Source organism: Anser anser, assembly GCF_964211835.1.
Source record: "Anser anser genome assembly, chromosome: 18".
NCBI lineage: Eukaryota > Metazoa > Chordata > Aves > Anseriformes > Anatidae > Anser > Anser anser.
Window position 1 is genome coordinate 10508790 of NC_139739.1, and position 24273 is coordinate 10533062.

The 24273-nt window shown below is 43.7% G+C and overlaps 3 protein-coding genes across 3 annotated transcripts in view; 1 reads left to right on the forward strand and 2 right to left on the reverse strand.

The window, feature by feature from the left end:
- GGT1 (gamma-glutamyltransferase 1) overlaps nt 1–4866 on the reverse strand; it is a 66217-nt gene extending 61351 nt beyond the window's left edge. Inside the window, exon 1 of the mRNA XM_083803908.1 lies at nt 4731–4866. The gene's annotated coding sequence lies outside the window, so the exon portion shown is untranslated. The remainder of the gene's footprint in view (nt 1–4730) is intronic.
- Nucleotides 4867–11524: 6658 nt separating this feature from the next.
- SNRPD3 (small nuclear ribonucleoprotein D3 polypeptide) lies at nt 11525–15260 on the reverse strand. The gene is made up of 4 exons (XM_083803979.1): nt 15107–15260; nt 14555–14704; nt 13660–13852; nt 11525–12769 (listed from the first exon to the last, which is right to left on the reverse strand). Exons 2-4 carry the CDS (start codon nt 14678–14680, stop codon nt 12708–12710), a joined length of 381 nt encoding a protein of 126 aa, XP_083660105.1. The 5' UTR covers nt 14681–14704; nt 15107–15260; the 3' UTR covers nt 11525–12707.
- GUCD1 (guanylyl cyclase domain containing 1) lies at nt 15227–23874 on the forward strand. The gene is made up of 6 exons (XM_083803971.1): nt 15227–15404; nt 16331–16415; nt 17853–18018; nt 18761–18852; nt 20420–20661; nt 21161–23874. Exons 1-6 carry the CDS (start codon nt 15359–15361, stop codon nt 21250–21252), a joined length of 723 nt encoding a protein of 240 aa, XP_083660097.1. The 5' UTR covers nt 15227–15358; the 3' UTR covers nt 21253–23874.
- Nucleotides 23875–24273: the final 399 nt, after the last annotated feature.

Below are 24273 nucleotides of genomic sequence, written 5' to 3' on the forward strand. Positions count from 1 at the left end.
GCCAAAAACCTCAAGTAGACCATGTCCCTTGAGGAAGAAGGCTGGCTTTAGAGACACCTGTAAGTATTATAACCTGACACTGCGAATGCTGGACCTGGTCCTCTTCGCACTTGGGTCACGGGATGCTTTGCCACTGGAGCAGGACCTCATAACCTTCCTTATAACCTTCGTGTTGTTAACATGCAGACAGAAGCGTTGTAAAGGCTCTGTCCTCCCAACCCAAAAGAGCAGAAGATACAAGAGGTAAAGCAAATATAGCTGGGGCCAGGTGTTAGCTGCCCCATCCCAGTCAAGGTGGGAGAGAAAAGGCCCCTCGCCAGAACATGGTGCTTAGCCAGGAGGATGGGGAACTGGGAGCGCTAATGTAGCTAGGCCCCAGCACAACTGGTGGCAGGAAGGGAGCGTGTTCCCCTGTACAGTTCTCACCCCAAACCACTTTTTAGCCCTTCTAGTGAATCTGGATAAGTAGAGTAATTTCTGTGGCACGAGCTGTGTTTGGGAAGCATGAGATTGCTTTGCAGAAGGCAAAATAGAGTTTCTCAACCACCATTCCAATTACTGGGGAAAGGCTATGCTGCTTTCAGAGGTCACCACCTGCCTTTCTTCCCACAGCTCACATTTCCCCACTCCATGCAGTATCTGTTTCCTCCCCTATTGTGGAAGAGATGGTATTTATTTTTTTTCCTTTTCCTTCTTTTCCTTCTAAAGTACCTTTCAGCAAAAATGAAAAGCATTTTGAATGTCAGCAGAATCTGCTTAAACTCTTAAAGTCTAAGCAGAGCGGCAGTCTGTGCCAAGAAGAAATCTCGGGTACGAGGCATTTAAATGAAGGCTCAGTGCCACCTGGTGAGTCACAGTGGCATATCTAGAAAGACGTAACAAGGTGCTGAGCATTCAGTCTGAGTGCTGCCTGTAAGGCTCTGTATGGAGGCACCTTCGCAGCCCTTCCATCATGGCAGTACGCCCCAGAAAGGAGGCAAGACCCACAGCACGCAGCCACCACTGACTCAGCTCTTCCCTGCAGAGTCCCTGGCTCAGCCCCAGGGAGGATCCGTGCAGACCATTTCCAGCCCGGTGCGTGCTGCACTAATCAGCAGGATGGAGAGGAGACATTCAGCCCCTTGCAAGGGAATTTCTCTGCTAGTCACTGGTGATGCCTGGCTGCCAGTTGGCAGCTCCAGGAGCAAGAGAGAAAGCACGGCTTGAAACAGACTGGTTCAGCTGAGCAGCTGTGGGACCTGTGTTTATTCCTCCATATGCACTTGGCTGCTTTGCCATAGAAAGCTCCCCATGGAGAGCTGGTTGTGAATGAATACGTGCCAATGCACATTATGAGGTCCTGGCCTAGGAAGCCACCAGTGCCTTGGATCCACTCTAACGGGCTGCAGCTTAGCTGCGGACAAACTATTGCAGGACATCCAGCCGATCCCTGACAGCTCCTGGCTGCACTGGCAGGTGGAGCACAGCAGTGTGCGTGCAGCCCCGGAGCAGGGAAATGCCCCCGCACAGCCCTACAGAGGAGATGCATGCTCAGGGAGCAGGACGGGCAGCCACATCCAAAGGAAGCTGTTTTCATAAAAGCTGAGTTCACAAACCAGAGAGAATAACGCAACCCAAATGAGCCTTTCCTTGTACAAGAGGTGGAAGCTCAGGGCTCTCAAAGGGGATTAAAAGGATGAGCTGCTGGTGCGGGTCTCCTCACTGATACTCAGAGGGACCGGCTCTGTTCTGCTAAATCAGAGGATGCCTTGCAGAGAGCCTCTGTCTCCTGCGAGGTAGCACAGCAGGAGATGGATCCCTGTCGTACCGAATACTCTCCTGAGCACTGTACTTGCTGTTGCAGGGCTATAACCTCAGCTCCTCCAAGGAGCACACACCTTGCTACCCAGACTCACACACCAGACCAAGTTCCATCCCTGGCAGTTTCCCAGCCTCCCTCCCTCTGCACGTAAGATACAAATGGTCAGCCTGAGGGGAGACGTGTGTTATGCAGCAGGGAGGAGGCTGCAGCAGAGCAGAGCAGTATCGCAGCCCTTTCCTCACCCCAACATCCCACAAGATAATCAGTCTCACAAAAAAATCTCAGAGTGAAACATGTAAGTGCACCCTTCAAAAGAAGCCTTCCAGAAGGAGAGGTCACCAGGTGCAAAGCCATGCCACACCTCCCACCATCTTATCTTTTCCAGGCTTTAAAAAATACCCCTAGAAATCTCTCCTCCTCCTGGTCTTGTTCAGTCCCTTTTCAGATCTAGTCACACAGCAGCACTGCACGAGGCAGCAAACTCCCACTTCCACTGATCGTGCGGACAGCTTCCTTCCTAGCGCAGCGCCCTCCTGCCAGCTCCCAGGGCCGAGGGAGATGCCCACCTGCAGTGTCCCGGCCAAAAATGCTGGTGAGCACTGTCAGCATCACCGGTAGGCCATCGGTGCCAGGCAGCAGAGGGAAAAAGGGACAGGTCAAAGCCTTTCAGTGACTCAAACAGAAATGCACTTGCTCCTTCCTTCCCTAGCTGGCCAACAGCTTCCTCACTCCTCTGTCCTTTATTTTACACCAGCTCTGACCACAAAACACAGGATAATTACCTCAGCATGCTCCAGGTAGCAGGATGCTTAGCAGAGAGGCCACCACAAGCCTCCTGCCTTCCCGTGGCTCCATCCAAATAACTGCTAATTGTTTTGTTGAGGTAAGGATGCATTTCACACACTTCAGAACCTGTCAAGGCCCTTCCCGCCCTCACCACCAAAGCTCTTTTTTCAACCTGTAATTCATTGTTCAGAAGAGTGCTTGGACAATAAAGGAATTTGCACTGTTTGGGGAAGACTGACAGGCTCCTTAGTGAACAGTTGCTGACAATGTTGCCAAAATTTAAATTGTTTCCTCTTCCAAAAGCAAGCAAAAGAGCATTCAGCATTTGCCTTTAGAGGTAATTCTGTCCACCACCAGACTGCATGCACTTTGTATCATGGAAGAGGAAATGTTGTGTCTCAGAACAACCTCTTATCACTACAGTATCTTGACAGTGCAGCAGGTATCAGGGCCTTCAAGGGCAGCTGGCAGAAAGCCCAGCTACCCAGGCTCGGAGCAGTTGGAAATGGTTATTAACGGACAAGAGAATCTGTTTTGCAGTTTACTGGCATCAGACAAGTGCTCTTGAAATAGATGCAATAGCTGGTTCAAAGCTGCCAAGAGGTAGTTCACAACACAAAATAGACCAGAACAATCTTAGCTGAGGCCAGCGCTCCAGGAAGCCATGGCTGTATCTTGATCTACTTTGAGACATCAAGTTCTTGATTATGAGTCTCTTTTGTTCCCCTTCAACACGATAGCGTTCCAGTTCAGTGATGCTGATTTGAAACCAGCCACAAAATACGATAACCACACAATAACCTCCCCCAGAGAAGAGTGAAGAGGATAGTCAGCGTTTCTTCCACATGCATTTACTCCTTTTCCCAAAGCCTGGCACTCCCCCCGCTGCATCCAAACTGGCCTCAAAAGCAAGTGAACCACAAAAACATTGACACATCTTGCTACAGCATCAGGCTTATTCAACTCGCACGCAGGCATGTCACAGGGGTGGGGAATAGATTCTTTACTGCTTACTGATCGGACTGTTTCTGCACTTCTTCATGAGGATTATTCCTCCCCATCCATTTTTGAGGCAATATGCCTTAAGTTGGATACAATGACAGGAAGCATTTGGAAAGCTATCCAACAGCTACATGGCCATAGAGATGGCCACAGAAAACTGGAAAACAGCATTTCCCCAGACCAGCAGCTGCCCTCAGGTCTTGTCAGACCTCTGAGCAGAGCTTTGTCCATACTCCCCTTAAGCTGTTTGGTTTGTGAAGCAAAGTTCATCTAAAGATGTGTATCTTTATCTGAACTCCGTTGCAACAGAATAACCTCTTTTATTCTGGAGATCCCGACCAAAAACTGAAGAGGTTCACATCACAGAGGTAACCCCAGGACCAACTGGCTGGTGCTCAGCTCAAGGACACTGACTGGAACTAGCAGACACAGCTAGAGTGGCCTGCAAGTCCACCAGAAAAAAAAAATTAAAAAAATAAAAAATTCCCCTCCCTGGGAATTTCAAGCTCAGGTGGACATTATGCTTGAGAAAGCATGTCTGCCTCTGGATAGGTACACCAATACTTCAGCACCCTCACAGGGCTCCACCACAGACACCAAAACCATTGCCGTCTAAGGAAACGCTCCCTCTGTATCCCAACACAATAAAGTTGTCGAAACAAAACTGCTCATTTTACCAACAGGTTTTTTGTGGCTTTTTTTTCAAAGACTGCAGTCGAAAGACAGTGAAATGGAGGACACCAAAGGCACAACGTGGCTGTGGAACCAGACGCTGAGAGGCCCAAGGTCTCCGATATTCAGATGCCCTCCCCTGTGTCTCAGCCCTGGAGGCCCACCCCTCAGCCCAGGGCCCTCAGGGGCAGCCCCCGCCTTCTCACCGCTAACAGGGGGAGACAAAAGGAGAGATTAGCCCTTTTGTCACCTCCTGAGCTGAAAGGTCAGGAGCAGGAGAGGCGGCAACATCTCCTGTGAGCTTTTGCGTTGCTAATGCTTGTGGAAGTATTAGCTGGCTGAGGTGCCTCCAAATCGGCAGCGCTCACTGACTCCTCAAGCGTGGGCTGCTTCAGAAGATCGTAACGCAGACTCCCTTGTGGTAACACACAGAAGGACCCTCTTCAATACAGTAAGAAAGTAAGCCTACCTGCCATTCCCTAGGCAGAGATGAAGCCAGGCCAGATAAGCACACTCCCAGGCACACACCTCAGCCGCCCCACAGGAGAGAAGACGGGCAAGGTGCTTTGCCTTCCTGGGCTCTCGAGCCGGGCATTCACTCCCCGGCACGGCTCTTCCTCAGGGAACAGCAGGATGCCGCCAGGGGTCACCCCTGTAACATATTTTTGACCTATTTCCATCTTGCCCTGCACTGGGCCTGTGCCGAGGTGCTGGCTGCAGGGGCCACCTTGAGGAGAAGCCGGGCTGCCCTGCCCGCGCACTGCCGGTTCCAGAAGGTTCCACAGCAGCTTCCCCTCATGGCTCAGCCAAGCCCCTCAGCCCCTCGGGGAAATCGCAATAAGAAATGGCAAAATGCCACAATGCAGGAAGGAATGGGGTGGTGTTCGTTAGGGGGGGCTGTTTTCAGGGACAGCCAAGCTGTAAAGGGGGATCAGAGTGCCAAAGTGAAACGAGGGCTGCTTGCTAGTGCTATCCTCCCTGTGTAACTCTTAGCACGGGTGTCCCACAGCATTAGTTTCAGCATGAGGATAGGGGTAGGATCACATTTGAAGAAGCGGTGGTTGAAGCACTCTCTGAAAACAAGGCTCTGAGGTGAAGCGAGGGCTGCTACCAGAGCCCTCCCCACACGCAGCCTCTAGCCAGAGGCTTCAGCACGTCCCATGATACGAATCTCAGCCTAAGGTTAGCATTAAACTTCATGTATTTGGAGGCAAATGCTGACATGAAAAACCTCTAATGAGTTCCCTAGAGCTTCATCCACTTATTCCATGTCAAATTTGGCTCAGTAGCTAGACAAGAAGGTTGTAGCAAAAAGACAACACATAGACAGCATATCCTAACAAATACCCAGAGAAAAGGTGAAAACAACAGTTCCTCTTTGCGCATTCAATCCTGCTTTTCCCAGGACACAGCACTCCCCACTGCTGCATCCAAACTCTCCTCAAAAGCAAGAGGTGAATAAGGCTGCAGCCAAAATGATGCCCTCCTCTCTGGCTCTGGAGGTGTCTCTGATGTGCAGTTTTATATGGTGATCTTCGATGACTGAGATTTGAAAAAAAAAAAAAAGTACTGTGGAGCTGTTCTACAGACATGAAGAAAGCTTGTTCAGTCATGAAGCAAAAAAACAGCAACACCTTTTTTGTTATAGAAGAGTAAAAACTTCCACACTTCACTTCTGTCTCAGCTGGACGATGTGTCAGGAGAAAAAAAAAGAATTATTCCCCCTGCAGTATGTTTCAGATTTTAGAGGACTGTAAAGATATCAATAAGCAACCTAAAATGCCACCACATGGGTCTTTCAACAGGAGTTATGGGCCTAAATCTGTCTTCAAATCCTGGTCTGAACCTCTTGGTAGCTTGGTCTCCATCTCCCCTTGTGAAACACAAGGTGACAATCTTTTTTTAAAAAACAAAACAAAACAAAACAACAATAACAACAAACAAGCAAACAAACAACAACAAAAACCAAACATGAAAGCCCTTGTGCAGTCAGGCACTTCACAGCATGGAGCCATGAATAAGCCAAATGGCCAGTTTCACTTAGCACACCATCTCCCTGCAGATCCAGGCATTCCCATTACCTTCCACTTGCATCACCAGCCCAGTGCTGCTGATATTCCCTCTAAGTGCTCTGTTCTTCTCCCAGTTAACACTTTAGGCACTATGGAAAAAATTGTGAGAAGTTTTGCCTCACAACAAGCAGTGGTTTGCTCTGGAGTGGATGTACTAGCACCTCTCCACGGAGCTGGAAATAGGGTGAACCCCCAATCAGACAACAAATGTTTATGCCTCCAATCAAGAGAAAATGAAGAACAAATTAAATGCTTGCTGCAAACAATAATAGTGTTTTTCTGCCATTCTTTTCATTTCTCTCAGCATAACTACACATCTTCTGAAAACAATCTCTTTCTTTGCCAGGGCTTCAACATTCTCCCCTGAATTAATGATGCTGGAAAACCTCCACTTTTCATAGACTCCTATTCGACAGTCTCTGCTCAGCAGCAGAGGACTACACAATGCTTGCTTATGCAATGTCTGGCCCTGCGCCAGGAATAATAGCCTGTCTACTAGGAACAACCAGCTCACACACAAAACCGAAATACTTTTCTCATTAAATGTCTGAATTGGGTGAAGTAAAAACATCCCAAACCTGCTGGCTATATCATACGCTAACGTCAGTCTCTACACTGCATTAAATAATCCCATACCCTAGTCTTCGAGGAACGGCTAGAATTAATAGAAGAGGGCTGAACTTCCCTATTCATTACCTCCAAAGTACTCTTGACACTATGAAGAACTATTATTACAGGACCAGGAAACACCAGGACACCTAAAGCAGTTAAAATGCAACTTGATCTGGCTAGATACTTGCAGGCAAGCGCGGTTTTGGCAGCTTCAGGCACTAGTACACTGTAATCATGTGGTAGCTCTTCTATCCTCAGGCAAAATCTGTCCGTGAGCAAATTAGGAAGTGGGGAAAAATATCCTTTTGCTTGCAAAGTAATAAAAACCACACTGCCCATACCAGCATTTGTTTCAAGGCAATTCTAGAACATGCTTTAAATGTGGTGTATCTATATTACCTCCCACAGAAACATTGAAAGCACAGCAGTCCCATGAAGTTATCATTATCTAATCTGAAAGGAGAAGGACCAACCCCTACTGTCTGAAATCAGCTTAGCTGCAAAAAGGTGCAAGTCCAGATTTTAATTTTTGCCTTCGCGAGCACAGAAACATCAAAGAACTCTGGGAGAGCTCTTCCTCCATTTTAACTCATGGCTGGCAAATGAGCAACCAGATCACTGACACTTGTTTGTAGACCTCAGAAGTCCACCTTTTGCTACATCACAAGATCATGACTCCACTGGGATGTGAACCTTCCATCCTTGTTCACATCACAATGGCAAAAGGAGATAGGACTTCTCTAGTTTAAATGAAACCTCACTGTGAAGCTTTAAGTAGCTATGAGACAGAGACCATACAGCGACCCTGACTATCAGCAACAGAAATTCACATCTTCCACTCCATTCTGCCCTTCTAGAAGAGATTTTCTGGAAGACATTGCAGATTGAGGGCCCATATCCCTTAACTTCTGACTTTCACTGACAGAAGAGAGTAAGAGACTGCTGAATCACCCACAATTTTTAGAGTTGGTACAAACCAAGTTTTAATACTCCAGAGAGTGGGGCTTTTGCAATGTGGCCTGTAGTTAGTCTCTGAGAAGAGATACCATAGCTCGCCACTTACCTCATCTACACCGCATCCATTCCCAGCGTCTCCTTCATAACACAATACCTCTCAGACTGATATTTCACAGAGTACCCTCGGAAAATGAACTGAAGAAAAGTATAGCTTTAGGATGGAAGTTAGACCCCCTGGTGAGCAGAACTGCGCACGTAAGGGATGAAAGCACCTGCTTGGTGAGGAAAGGTCCCACAGTTCTGCACAAAGCAATTTTTTCAAGTGATACCTTCTCCAGCCATTTAACTCTTCTCTGCTATTATTAGTGTCTCCTCTGTGGTTTTGTACCAGAGCACAACCTATTTCTTTTCACTCAGGAAGACTAGGTGAATTTTTACCTGCACTTCTCCATACATCATTTCACATGGCTGCAGCGTAGCTTCTCTGTCCCACATTAGTTCAAAGTGATTCTACTGATTATATCTACACTGATTATATCAAACACATAAATTCATGTCAAAGCTTCAGGTCAGTATCAGTCTGTTTCTGTTGAAAACAGGGAACTACAGTAAGCTCTGAACCCACTGAATGGGAAGAGGTTTATAAGCACATGCACAAAGCAATGACAGAGTGAAAAGAAACGCTATCTGAGACAAAAAAAGAAGTGTCAAATAAGGATAGATGCCTTATCTGTCCATAGGGTCCTCTGTCTCAGAGAAATAGATTGTGTACATTGCTGAACTAGAGGAATCTGTAATGCCTGCCTGTAACTGCACATGCCCAATTAGCCACGTGTGGGGCACACACAGCACCAAGATGGAATAACCTGGTTGCCTATGAAACCAACACTGGGAATGCTGAAGAGGAAGGAAAATAGGCTGTGTATTGTCATGCTGGAGTTTGTAATAGCATTATCCTAATGGATTTTATACCAGAAGTCACATTTCTTGCATTTTTCCCTTCCAAAGGGTTCTGGTTTGATGTATTTCATTCACTTACCTACAGAGCCATCTAGTGGAGGAGACAACATTTGTTAGAATGAAATTCAATTTATCACACTGCAAGTAAGGATAATACACACGGGATCTTCAGAACAACCTGTAACAAACTGGCATATCAGTTGGTCTAGTCAAATTTTAAGCAACAAATAAGATATTGCTAAGTGATCTTTGTCTTGGCTTTCATTCCTACAATTACAAAACTTCAAACTTTTCAACACTAATTCCCAGTATCTTTCTTTCTGAAGAGGGTAAACATTTCATCCTAGACTCAGCCTCAACTGAATTCACAGTGCAAAGCTTTTTGCTCATACAAAATCCAGTATCTTCGTCAAAGCTGAGGTGGATCAGAGCTGTTATATGTTTTAAGCAAATCTTAAAAGCTAAGGCAACACTAGTTGGAAAAAAAAAGTTTCTTTGCAGTGTTCAGTGGACACCTACAAAAATAAAGGGTGAGAAACATCAAGTGGAGTATAAACTTCTTAAAGCAAATAGAACAAACCCTGTAGTACATCAGTCAAACCTACTACAGAGGGTTCCTGTTTCTGACATTCTTGGTTGCCCCTCTACCCTCAGTGCTGCTGAATGGCACACCAACTGTTTCAGGGAAGAGAAGGGATCTCAATGGAGAGAACAGAAGCTTGGCACTGCGCGGGAAGGAAGAACAGGAACTTCTAAAAATAATAGAAAACGTAATGCAATCATCATTAGTTGAAATAATCCACAAAAAATATGTTACTGTGAGGCAGCTCTAATTTAAGTAAATTACATTTAACAGTTATGTTCTTTAGGGTTCCCTGGGTGTTTCAAAACCTTTGCCATTCCAGTGGTTCTCTGTGGTCAAAAATGGTGCCATTTCTCCCTGCCCTCTGCAAAAGAAGTTGTATCCTTCAGAAAAGGGCTACATGCTATTTAAGAGCCAGAGGGAAATAGTGAGAGATAAAGCCAGTGGGACAGATTTTCAGTCTTGCCAAAATGTTGAATCTCTTCCAAAAAGTACTTTTAGTCAAGTTCCCCATCTGTGGCTTGCTTCCTTTTCCATTTATTAATATTTTTTGAAGGCTTTTAAGAAAAATAAAATAAAGCTTTGAAGGCTGGGAAGTACTTGATAGTCGCTATAAGAAAATAAAAAAAATGCACTAAGCCTCACTATTAGCTTCCCATAGAGATTGCAGGGAGACCCACTAGAAGCCAGATCCAAAAGGGTTCCAGCAAAGTGATTTCTCTTTGTTCAAACTGTGTGCACACTTCTTGTATCTCCTGCTCCTAAACAAGGTAACAGTAAGCTCCCTTGGCAGTCACCCTACATTAGCCACTGCCAGGACAACACCCATTTTAAAGCAGAACAGCTTGACATCCTTCAACACCACACCCCACCCTATACTAGGTTATATTCATAGCAATTTATTGTGACACTAATCAATCTCAGATTTTTATCAGGTGTTTGTTTTGGGAGGAAAAAGCTGTTATAGCTGCTGAAGCAGCATCCTGTAAAATCTTGCAGCAGACACTTGCCTCAGGTTATACAGGAAACAATGCATTGTGCCATCTCTATCCTACCTGTTGTCTGTAGAGTAACTCCAGTGTACAAAAACTCAGATTAGGTTAGCGACAGAAACCTGGTGTATTAAAATGCATAAAAAACAATTAACAGACTACAAATAGAAAACATCTAAATATAACATAGATATAATGCTATCTGCTAGTGAAGCTGACATCTCACATACCACCACCTAGTAACAACAAGCAAAGCCAGTGGCTGCCAAGAGAACACACCTAGTCTTACCCACCATCTCCAGAGATCCCAGGCTTTAGCACGACTACTACAAGCAGACAGTTCAATTTTTATTATGAAGCTCAGGGCATAGCAACAGGATGGAATTCTTTTCTCCTTTGTGTGTTAAAAAAGGAGAGTCTCAAGTGGGCATCTACTACAAAGACTCAAAATGGGCTTCTGCTTCATGTTGATTTTAAGATGCTTTTTCTCAAAACACTCTTGTGAAATTCAGTAACTTATGTAGGCATGGGGAGGAAATTCTGTGAAAGCAACAAATGTCCTCTCCCACAGTAAGAGCTGGAAACAAGCTGAATATTAGAGCTCCACAAAGTACAAACAACTGTTTCTACTAGTTATTAGAAAGGTTGCACTCTGCAGGTAGACCACCAGTTTTGCTTGCCAGGATTTTACACAGATGTACTCTGAGGAGAAGGGCTTGATCAGCTAATGTCAGTCAGGGTTCTCTTTCAAGTGATTGCAGATACAAGGAACAACAGATTTCCCACAAAAAAGCGTTCAATATCACTACAAAATTCCTTTAGGTACTCACTTCAAGATGGAATTTCTGTGATTCTTTGAAATACTGTCTTTGGGAAAGCATTACTGCTATATGAGCATGGCTCACGTGCTGTGTTTGGAAGCATTTTTGTGAAAACTGTCTTGTCTTTCAGTCAGGTTCCTCAATCTAGGCATAAGAAGGCAAAGTTTTTTATAAATTAATCCCAAACACATCACAAACTTTTCATAGATGTTTCTCATGTAAATATTTAGGATCATTACTAACCAGAAAAAAAAAAATAGCAGGGGTTTTCCAGTGATCTGCAATCAAATGCTGCTTTATTTACAGACAATTCAACAACTGAATACATTAGTTCAACTTTCATGTCTGCACACAACGGAGAGTCTTTACACATCAGAGAAGAGCAAGACTAGATAGCTTCTTATGAATGTATGGACTGATAATTGATTGTATGCAAGTATGCAGTTAGGTACAGGCGCGTTCAATTTAAATATCTCAATCATTAATATCGGTAAGAACAGCCACACCATACTTTTAGCAGAATAAAGCTACAACTAAATTTGGCTTCCTACAATTGAGCTGGTGATCAATGTGACCAAGTATAGATTTTTAAAAACAGAAGCGAAAGTTAGGCCTAAGTTTTGTTCAAAAGATTAGCCTTTTTAAAGAGCCTTTTTAACAGATAACCATCCTTATGACCTTCCCCATACACCTTTCAGATTCACAGAACACTTCAAATTAATCCTTGACAACGAGTTTTTTTTGTTTTTTTTTTGTCTTATCTTCCCAGGCAAGAGGAAAAACAAGTGGACTATTATCAGGGTTAGAATCAAATCTTTCACCTCAGGCAAGCAGGCTCAAGACTCAGGCTAGAAGAGCCTGTCCACCAAATATTAAAGTTAGGTGTTTATAGTGAAAAGTTTTCCTGTGTACCAAGAGAAAAAATACAAAATACAAGAAAATAAGCTCAACGTACAAATCTGAAGACAGACCTGTATCTATTGTAGATCCATGTGAAGCAAAAGAACACTGCTTTGCTTCTCAGGAAGCTGCCTCCATTTGGCTGTATGTTCCATAAATGCAGATGCTAACACAACTTCAAAACATTTAAAAATTCTTCATCAAGAATAGCTTCTAATTCTTTAGAGTGAATAACAACAGGATTAAACAAGAAAAAGGAAGCAAGATGATCTTTAAAACTCAACGCATCACACAAAAGTACAAAGAAGTCAAATCTAGATATCAAGTCTGCTGTTTCCCAAACAATGCACTTTTAAGGTCGAAATCAACCTAAAATGTATTTGCCACCTACAGAAACAAGCCAGAACTCTAATGTGACCAAGAGGAGTCCTGCCATATAAGAGCAGACAAGTTCTTCTCAGAAATATTTATTAAACAAAACCGACAGCAACACACATGTAGTACAGTTAATACCCCCTAATAAAAAAAGCACATTGGACAAGGCCAAAATTATCTTCGTTTCTGGAAGATGTTGCCACGGCCCATACCACGACCTCTTCCTCTTGCAGCCACTGAAGAAAGAAAACACCAGGGATTACATGAATTTGATATAACTGCATATTTATCTCAAAAACTGACAAAACCAAAAATAAATAACTCTCAAAGACTCTTGCTTAGAAGAATGGAAACTAAACCATCCTATTCGGGTTAAGTTCAGAATGTGACACAGTAAGCAAAAGTTTCTTGTGTAAGGAAACATAACCAATAGTTACAGTCTTGCTATTTATAACAGATCCAATGTGTATGAAGACCAATGAAAGATTAACACACTTTGTGTCATTCTAATCTGACTCACAAAGTTTGTAGCCAATGAGATTTAAGACCCCATACTCTCCCTAGAATTTGCAACTGAACTTGCTATGTTTCAGCAGCTGTTACTCCCACACCCATCCTTACTGCATTTGCTAGAGTTAACCAAGGACTTTAGAGCTCATGACTATTAGCAAGTCTTGTTGTAACTAGACTGCACACATGAGAAAGGTACTAATGAGGATGAAATGCTAATAATTACTGTTTCCCAATAATTTAAGTATCATCTTACTATTTGATCATTTTTCCCCAGAAAAGTTTAACAAGAACACCTGAATCCTTCCTCAAGTAGTCCAAACAGCTGGCAGCTGCCTTCACTGGAAAACCAAAGCTGAAATTTTATATCAAGTCTCTATTTAACAAAGACTACTTAACATACCTGAACTATTGCAACATCAATATTGTGCATGGGACAGTTTGAGTCTTAACTCTCACCGTAAGATGAAACAAAAACTATACAAGAAATAGTCATTCAGCTTCTTACAGCTTATGCTTCTTCGGTGATAGAGACCGAAGTTACCGAGCTCCTCTACAGCAAAACGGAGAGAGGATGGGGAGGACAGACACGAAATCATTAACAGACTGTACCCACCCTGAGCTTTGAGAATAGCTGCTTTTCCTCGCCCAGCTCCAGAACCCTGGTTTTTATTCTTCATGCTCTTCAGCATAGGAGCATTCTTCAACATATCCGGTAAAATTAGAAACCGTATCTTGCTGCCTCTGATGTACACCTGCTCAAGCTGTGCCACTCGCCCATCTCTGTACGTCACTGTTATGTTGGACATCTGGAAAATAAAGATCAGCGTTCACAGAAGCCTTTAGCACAGTTTTGGGCTCCCACTATTCTTGCCTGCAGAATATACAGCCAGGATTCAAGTACCAAAGGCAAAGACTTTCCAAACATGCTGCCTTCTCAACTGGAGTGGCGATACAAGGCATCCAGCACCATTTAAATATACTCCTAAACGTGCCACTATTCAAGCGGAACCAGAATTTTTACCTTCTCCACAGTTTGAGTAGAAAACAAAGCTAATAAAACTTATTTTCTTGTATTAAATTAGTTTTCACAAACCTCTGCTAGCCGTAACTATTACAGAAGCATTTTGATTTCAACCATGATTTGCATACAGACAATCAAAATTAAGCCTCCTGGGATGCCTTAAGGCACGTGCATTAAAAACAGCTCCAATGACGCACTAAATAAAGAACTTCTGCAGAAAAGTTGTTTAGAGAACAAAACTTTAACAACTCTGATAAAATTGACACGAATTCCCAATCATGCTCTTAAAACCAGAAAAATAATCTGTGTCCTGTCGGCATACTCAGTAATCCCAAATTACTACGGTAAGGGCGTCAGTAGCACAGTTTTACTTATCCGAAGACTAAAACCAAGGGTCTTTAAATCAAGCTGTCCATCTGTTGCAGACAATCGCTTCCAAGCCCAGGTCAGCCTGCCTGCCTGCCTTCCATCCTTCTACAGCACATACCTGACAATTCATGTTGTCCTCAGCTTCAATAAGCTTCCCTCGGTACACTTCTCCCGTGTTGGTCTCGCACGTCACGATGTGGCCTTCTGCCTCGTGCAGCACTTTGATCGGCACTCCAATCGACATGCTTGCGGTGCTGTGGCTCTACACCTGCGACAAGGGAGGAAAAAAAGTAAAAATAACGGAAATAACGTACAAGTTGCTTTATAATGCTTTGTGTAATAGGCTTTCCCTATGGGAGGTGATTTTGTCTCTTGCCCCATATGCACGTATCGATAAACCTTCTCCAGAGAGACGCCTGTGGGAGGAAGGGCCGAAAGCCAGCGCCAACCCCACGCCCTCCCCACACTTCTGGCGCAGGGAAACAAACCGGGGAATAGCGGACACCCGCTCTGCAGGCCGCTGCCCCGGCCGCCTCCAGGAACGGTCCGGGAACGGCTCCAGCCCCAGCCACCCCCCTCGGCCTCAAGGCCCCAAAACCCCGGCCCCAAGGCCCCGGCCCCGCCGCTCCCCTGCCCGCCGCCGCCTCAGCCGGGCCCATCCCGCGCGCACCGTAATGGCTCCGCCACCTTCCCGCCGTGCAGCGCAGCCCGGAAGCGGAAAGCTGCCGGCTCCGGCCCTGCCCGCCGCCCCGCCGCCAAAGCCGCCCGGGGTCCGCCGCGCCCCGGCAGGACGGTTCCGTGCCCCCCCCCCCCCACTCCTCCCCGAGGCGCGGCGGGCGGGAGGAGCCGGGCGGGCGGCGGGGCATGGCCGGGCCGCTCCCCCGCGGCGGGCAGTGAGCGGGCGGCAGGACCCGGCGCCGCCATGAGGAGCCCGCGGGGGGCCGGGGGGGAGCCGCCGCCGCCGCCAGGTCAGTGCCGGCCCCGCCCGCGGCCCCGGGAGGCGGCTGGGGGGGGGCTCGCGGGGAGGCCGGGGGGCGCTGAGGGGCGGCGGGGGGCGGCTGGAGGTGGGGAAGCTGCAGGCTGCCGCCGCCTCCCCGGGCACCCGGCACGAAATCGGTCTTTGGACTCGTCTCAGGCCCGGGGTAGCAATAACAACGGGGGGTGCCGAGAAAAAGGACAAAATAGGCGCGGGTCCTGGTCCCAGGGGGGTTATTTCTGTCTTCAGGAGACTGCGTTAGAAGCACCGTAATGTAGATGCTCGGAAAGCACTGACCGTACCGGGGGTGTGCCGGCTTTCGAAGTCGTGATTAAACAGTGGCACAACTGCGGAGAAATCAAGTCCAGGCTATCGGGATTGGCTCGTCCCTACAGCAGGCTGTAACTGCGTTAGGGAGCAGCATAAAACTACACCTAGCATTATCCATAGCGTTTATAAATAAAGCTACGTTAAAACTATACCACTACAACTAGCATTATCCATAGCGTTTTATAAATAAAGCTACATTAGAAGTACCAACCAACACTGAATGCATTTTATCCCCATCCAGGAACGTAGTTGACCTGACCCTGTATTAACAGAGGTTTTCAAGGGTCTTTTCCAGATCAAAGGTTAGGTTATTTGGAAAAACCTTTTATGATTAACTTTGCTTAACTTTGAAGTAGCAATAACAGCCAAAAACACTTAGAGCCCTTCAAGTCTTAAAAGGTGTTTCTGAAACTGAAACCACCACAGTGCCACCTCTAAAGGAAATACAAGGGATGTTATTACTATGTGTATTCCAGGACCACCCATTCCCAAGCTTCTCCCACTACAGAACGCTGAGGTACAGAAAAGCATTCCTGTATGGGTTGATGCCTTTTACATTTTGCTCACAAAGGGGTGTTTTCACTGCAGTTGAATGTGTCCAGCTGAAAGTGCCCATCATCCAGCAGCTGTACCACTGGGACTGTGGGCTGGCCTGCTCCAGGATGGTGCTCCAGTAAGTCACTGGTTTTGTTGGAAGGGGTGGGAAATCCCATCCCGTGGGAGAGGGGGATCAGGAAGGAACATCCAGGGAGAAGGGGCATGCAGAAGCAGCTGAGAGTTTGACTGAGTCATACAAGAGCACATATTCTTGGGTGGCCTTGGAGAAATACTACTGCCAGGGCCTAGCACAGCCCTCCAGGAGAAGCAAGGGAAAATAGAAACTAAGACAGACTTATGACCTTTTGAGTAATTATTTTGATTGAAAATAATCCGTTCAGCACTGAGTCTAAGAACTTTGCAGGCTGGCATGCTTAAGCTGATAAAAAGTTATCCCTCTTTCCTGTTGTTATAATTCAGGTTTGGTATTTACCACAGCAGATCATGTAATTCCTTTCTGTATTTTCAAGCAATGGGTAGGTTTATCCCAGTTTGTGAGTATATACTGCCTCGGTCCTGCTGAGCCCCAAATCTGGGGGATGAACAGTTTTGTTCCAGGAGTAGTTTCAACTTCAAAACAATGCACTGTATTGCCCTCTTTTTTTTTTTTCTTTCTTTTTCGAACCAGTAGCTGTTCTGCTGAACTCCTCTTTCCTTCCACAGAGGAACATGAGCTTAGGTGCAGGAGAAATACCTATTTAGATGTCCACTTAGTAGATATGAAGCAGAAGATTTTCATTTCTCTCCATCCCTTCTACCAAGACGTTAGTCCGTGTGCTGGTAATTTCCCATCTTGACTACTGTAACCTCTGCCTCTTCATTCCCTTTGCCACACCAGTCTGCCCAAAACTCAGCCTCTAAGATTAATCTTCTCACCCTGTTGATCTGACCTTGTTTACCCTGCTTCCTCAATTCCAGTATTATTTTTTTTGCATTTAATTCCATTTGTTTTGACTTCCAGAACTCTTCATTACTGCCCCTCTCCATCCCTTTGCAACATCCCAAACTTTCTCAAGACCATCTCCCCTTTATTGCCTTTTCTGTCATCAGTACCTAAGACGAGCTTCCTTCGAGTTTGCCAACTTCCTTTGCAGTTCCTCCTTTTGAAATCCATCTATTGTGTGAAGCAAGTTTTAGTCTTTAACACTCCTCTCTGTGTTTGCTCTATTAAGATTGTATGTATAGATTGTAAGCCCTTCAGGACAGAGTTCTGTACTTGCTCAGTATAGCTTGCCTATTGTACAGCATCCTGTATACTTCTAGCGTTATAAAGTAGTTGAGATACTGGTACTTTTCTAATAAAAAGTCAGCAATAAATCCAGTTAAATATTCCCTATTCCATTTCCCTTCCCTTAAATTTGTGGCTCATTTGTGGGATGTTTTTTGGTTATTTCTTAGCCAAGCCCATTGTTTCAGTTTTTCCTTCCTGTGATGTGGAAGCTTGAGCTACAGCACACATTTTGCTTCTCCTAAGATCTGTGCTTCCCTTCCCCTACCTTTACTAACCCCATAGGTACCTGAATCACTTGGACAATGATGAATTTCAGAAAGCCATCCAAGAGCTCCAGTTAACAAAGAGTATCTGGACTATTGACCTGGCCTACCTAATGCGGCACTTCGGTGTTAAGCATAAATTTTGCACCCAGACGCTTGGAGTGGACAAGGGCTACAAAAATCAGGTTAGTATTCTTACCTACTGGGAAACAGCAGGCAGTTTTAAAAGAAACTGCTGTGCGTCATGCTAGAAAAGCTCTGCTGTGTTACTGATGGTTAACTATAGCTCCTGTAAACAAGGTTTGTCTGTTGCCCAAACTGGTATGAATCAGTTCCGAAGGCAAGGCTAGATAAAATCCCATGTATTTCATATCTTTAGTCCCATTATATGAATTTTTTAAAAAAGATTTTGTGTAGTATTCTCGAAAGGTTCCAGACTATTCAACAGCCTCGGAGACTGAAACCCACTAGCTCTCTTCAGAACAGGTACAGCCCAGGCAGTGGTTGTGCTTCCACACTTTCCCTGCCACCATGCCTCACCCCTGGCCTGGAGGAACCACCTCTAGAGGCCAGTTCAGCCTTCATGTCTGTGGAGAACTTCTTCAAGGTTGCTACCAAGGGGACCAATGGACACATATAGAAGCAACGACTTTTCTGATGCAGCCTCCTGCCCAGTAGAAACCAGACAGCCTTCTTTCATGTTGGCAGATGAATAGCCACTGCTTGGAAATTGCAACAGTAACTGACCAGGAATGAAATTAAACTGATAATTTAAAGCAAGAATTCTTATTACCAGTGAACTAAGGGAGAGAGCTCTTATCCCATAGCCAGATCTCCAACTGACACAGGCCCTTGCTAGCAGACATTGTAAATGGTGGATTACCTGAGGTGATCATCATTCCAGTTCATAAATTTTGTTATCTCCAGTCATTTTATAGGAAGCACTTTGACACAGAAGAGAACCGAGTGAATCAGCTCTTTGCACAAGCCAAAGCCTGCAAGGTGCTGGTGGAGAAGTGGTAAGCTTGTTGTTCTCTCTTTGCTCTTTGGAGACTGGGGGCTTCATGCTTTTTTTTGGAGTCAATGAGCTAAACTCGTGAAAGGCTGAAATGAGACCCACAGCCTTTTTGGTGAATTAGTCTTTTTACTTTATATCTCAAAAGAGTGGACGCAAAGAGTTAATAATGAAATTCAAGGAACAGTAGTCATGACAGAGTGATTAGCAAATGTTGACAGAAGTTGGCTATTATATTTTGAATTTGATTTTCCATTAAGACTACCCAAGTAGGGAATGCCTACAGAGCTTTACTTGGCCATTGTTCAGTATCATTGTCATTTGAATTAAGGAGAATGCTATGTGGACACACAGCCCATTGTTCCTAGAGCTATGCAAAGATTATAGGTCTCTGTTCCTAGACAGAAGCACAAAGAGAAAGCTGGCATGTGAGCCTTTGCTGATGGGAGGATAAAATAAAGAACCTCAATGAAAGAATTGTAAACCCAGGAAAAGAGGAAAAACTGTAGAATTGTTTAACCACCTATAACTGACAATGATGTTTGTTATTCATGGGAAATAACTAATCCATGTTCAGCTTGAGGTGCACCCCCTTTTATAGTGAAGCTGGTTTAGATCTCTGTCGAAGTGGGGTAAGTGATTAGGAATGAGAAAAGAGAGGGTACTGGGCAGCCACAACATTATTTGAATGCTGCAATGCAACTTTCATTTAACAGAATTGTTAAGCGTCCTTTTTAACATACACAGAGTCTGTATGGCAGGCACCACCTGTTTAACTGGAGCTGTGTCAAGAGAGAAGGGACGGTCAGTCCATCTTGGTTTAGAAATCTTAAGATCGCGTCCTTGATCAAGGCAGGGACAGAATACATGTGTACCTGTGCAGTACTGAGCTTGGGGCACCAAAGAGGAGAAGCAACACTGGGAAAGATTTAAAAAAAACAAGTTCAGTCAGGTATGACACGCAGCCCTACATCTGAAACACATCCAAGGGATGAGTTCTAATGCATATGGAATACACCATCTGCCTCAGTGAAGGACAGCTTTTAACAGATGAGATTATAGGTTATGTTTAGTTAATACTTGCTTTCTGTAAGAGGTACTATAGAAGTACAGCCTCAAAAGAATCAGGTAGTCCAAACTTGCAACTGGGAGATGCATATTCCTGTGTGAAAGAGACAAATTTGGGCATGCATTAAGTTGGTTAGTGATTACATGATCTTCAGCCACTCAGTCGATGAAGATTTGGTGCTTCGGAGTTAAGCTTTTCTAAGAGCAGGATAGAACATTTCACTTGTGATTTTCCCACAACAAAAGTCTCTTAAATTACTGAGTAAGTTGCCAACTTCTTTAATACTCTTCTCCCAGGCACCTGATACATTCTGAGATTACATCTATGTTATTGCAGAATCCAGTGCTGTTGCTCTGCACTTCAGGAGCAGCAGTGAGATCAAAAGACCGTGAATAGCACAGGTTTTGTCAGGCTTTGTAGCAAAGCCTGGAGGGTTTAGCTTCACTGAATGCCAGTCTCTTTCCTAAACTTGCAAATAAACTTGATTTTTTTTTTCCTACAGCACAGTAACTGTTCAAGACATCCAAAAACACCTGTCCCAAGGTCATGTAGCCATCGTCCTAGTGAATGCAGTCCTGCTGTTGTGTGATCTTTGCTCAAGTCCTGTCAAATATTGCTGCTTCCTCCCCATTGGACAGAAGTGCTTCTGCAGGAATCCTGACTACCAGGGCCATTTCATTGTGTTGTGTGGCTACAACAAAGCCTCAGGGAGTATTTACTACAACAACCCTGCCTATGCTGACCGTGAGTAGCCTGCTCCTTTTGGGTGGATTCTCAGCCACCTCGTTACTTAACACATCCATAACACAGAGCCATAGCTGGAGTTCCCCTACTAGCATGTATTTCAAGCATAACTAACCAATTTGGCAGAAAGGGTTGTGCTACATGCACGAAGTTATTGCTGCATTCTGTGCTGTGATTTACTTGAGTCATTAAGATACACATTCTAGCAACTTGTTTGGCTTCAAGATGGGCTAGTGAGAGATGCTGCACTGTACCTATGTGCAGAGTATAGCAAGATGACCACTTCGAGACCTATTTATAGCATTACTTCAGTGAGCTCATTACTTCAGTGAGCCTTGGAGATGAGAAGATCTACTTGAGCGAGTAAAGCTGTAACACAAGCAACAATAGATCTACTCTATATACAGTACTTTTCTTTGCAGATGCTGCTAGACCCAGAATAGGAGCCTTTCACAGGCGTCTTCTGAGTTTTTACTAACATTTTATTCCTCCTTTACAGGAACATGCTGCACCAGCATCAGTAACTTTGAGGAAGCCAGGACAAGTTACGGCACGGATGAGGATATTCTGTTCATCTATACAGACAGCTGACATCCACACCCGATACTTCTGGTCCTTTCTGGTGCAGCCTGCATGGCAGTTGGCTGCTTGTCTCAGGACACCCCCTGCAGAGACCTTGCTCCTGAACTGCAGTGGGATCTTAAACAAGGGAGGCTTTATAGACATTGATGGGACTATATTGCAATGCTGTCTTTACCTTTTTATTCCCAATGAAGTATCTGATCTTACAATGTATGTCACACATTTTTCTCATTTCTAACACTGCACATTTGACAGCAGTTTCAAAATACAGGCCCTAAGCCTCTTCACTTTAAGCTTATTTTCAAATTAAACACATGAGAAAAAAAGCACCAAATGTATGAACTTTAACACTTGGTAATACACACGTAGGTTTAAGTAAACAAAACCAGAAAAAAATAGAAAATACTTGTTTCTCTCTTTCAAAGCAGCAAGGGCTGATCTTCATCCTAAATTTAGGGATCTGAGGTTCAGCAGGGTATTGTGAAAGGAAGAAATACTAACTTAAACCACTTTCAAATATGAAAATGCCTTTTGGCTCACCAGTATTGTAGGAATTAAAACATTTACTCTAGAAAATCTCCTGTGTACAAAATTCACCTTACAGTTTTAGTATTTATGTCACTGGATTAAGTTTTGAATTGCAGTTATTGGGATTGATCCCTTGCACTACAAACTGCATCTCTTTTGGCTAAGTATTTTCAGATGACTGCCCAGAACTCTGTATTACCCCAAATGTTTAAACACTTTTTTGGACATGGGAGTCTTTGTGGCTCTTTGCAAAAAAAAACTCTGAGCATTGTGACATCCATACATGCCAGTTTCTGATGCGCCCAATCTAAATATAAACTTATTAAGCAAATACAGAAAATATTCATTCACACACTAATGGTATATTATTTTGTTTGTAAATTTTAAGTGACAGGAGAGACTGGATTGCAACTGAAATGCTGAATCATACTTTGAGCCAAACTTTGCTATTGGTATTAATTTAGTGACCTTCTAAGAGCTGAAATCAATTAAGAAAATGGGGAATACAGACTTCTCTTTGCTACAGTAAAAAAGACAGAAACTCTAGTTATTCTTATACTTCAGGTGTATTTGCATTAAGTTGAAGTTTTGTTCAGACACTCTGAAGTGAAATTGTTAGCAGCCCATTCATAATCCTTTCATGTGTTACCTGAGTTTATTTACTTTGCTGAGGAGCACTGTAAAAGTGTAGGAAATAGCCACCTACTTCAGATTTGTCCATCACAATTGCTTACAAGTCTTGGATCTCCAGTCCTGCCTATATTAAAATGGGTAGGAAAAATTGTTAGTACTCACATAAAGCTGACAAAACTTTGTTTTGCACTTAAGACAGAGATCCCACACCTTTGGCATGGTTTTAGGAAAAGAACAGTCCAAGTTCTGGAACTGTGTGGAACAATTAAAGGACATTGTTACTGAGTGGTAGAAATAATAAATAGGAACCTACTTTCAGCGTGATAAAAAAAATTCTAAGAAAAGACATCTTTTATCAGTTGCTGACTTTCTATAAGACATGGAAAACATTAAGCAAACATAGTAGAATCAAGAGTGCTTCTGTGCACAGAGGCTGAAAAATAATAACAGATGTAAAATGCAGTAGCCTTTGAAAAGTTCTGAACAGAATTGCGTGACAAGAAACTTTATGCATCTGATTTTGCGTAGCACTGGTGAAGTTGGAATACATTCTGGCAGTTATATATGCAAAATAAATAAAAATCAGGATGTAATTTATGAGTGGTATAGATAAATACATTAGTAGAAACCCAGAAAATGACCAGAGTACAAAATCTACAGTAGATAATGCTTTATGACTCCTCCAAAATAAGTCACCAGAAGGCTACTGCTCTGGGAAATGTTCTGTCCAAGTCCAAATTAATGATGTTTGATTTAGAGAGATCGTATTAGCTATGTTACTAATTAACAGGTATGTAAATTACAGATTGATAAGAGCACTTAGTTTCTTAACCTAGGCATTTTCCATTAGGTAGTTCATTCTGTAGCATTGAACTGCCACAGGATTTATTTTTTTAGAGCAGGATTGGTTAGCTAATTAAAAATTCTTAAAAAGACTTGAAAATTTGCCTCCATATGTGAATCTTGAGCTTGTACATAAAACATGGACATAAGGGCATGCTAAGTGGTCTGAAATGTACAGATGGTGTGTAACATTAAATGTTTGGTACCCAGGGTTCAAATAGTTAACAGAACTGAAAGATAAAGAACCAAAGCTGTTTAAGTTAATACAGAGAAAACAGGAGTTCCACCCATTGCGACGGGAACTCTTATGGTCAAATGGAATACAGTTATGAGAGATGAAAACACAAGAAAGCAGCAGAACCTAAGTCAAAAGAAGACTACGTGATGCAAATTCAGGTTAAAAAGAAGCTCACTGGCCAAGTATTCAGAACATCTGCATTTTCTGAAACATTGTTTTCCATGATGTCCATCAAAGTATGCATTCTGAAAATGTGTAATCACTTTGTTTCCTTTATGATGTCCACAGCAAAGGAAGGGGTATTTTACGTGCAGGGATTTTATACATAAATATATTTTTATTTGTAATTAAACCATTCTCAATAAAGGTTTAAAGTCATGGATAACCCTGTAGCACAATGTAGCAGCTGCATTTATTAACCGATTTATTATGAAAAATGTTGGAAAGTCTTTAGATGACATGTTATATACTTAACTGGAAATGGCACAGCTGAAATTGTAATTCTAGATTTAATTTTTCTTTTTAGGATGTCAAATATTTGTTTCAGCTATAAATTCATAATCGCCAATCTGTAAGTTGTATTCCTTCTACACTTAAACACCTGCTGCATCACTTGAACTATACAAAACAAACTTTCAGTATACAATAATACAATAGACCAGTCCATGCACTGTTATCTATATTCAACAGCTGTTTTGTGTACTTCATAACCACTGAATATGCTACTGGAGTGCAGCTCCAAGGAAGGGGTGATCGTGACCCCCCATTCTGACTTAATTCCTAATAGC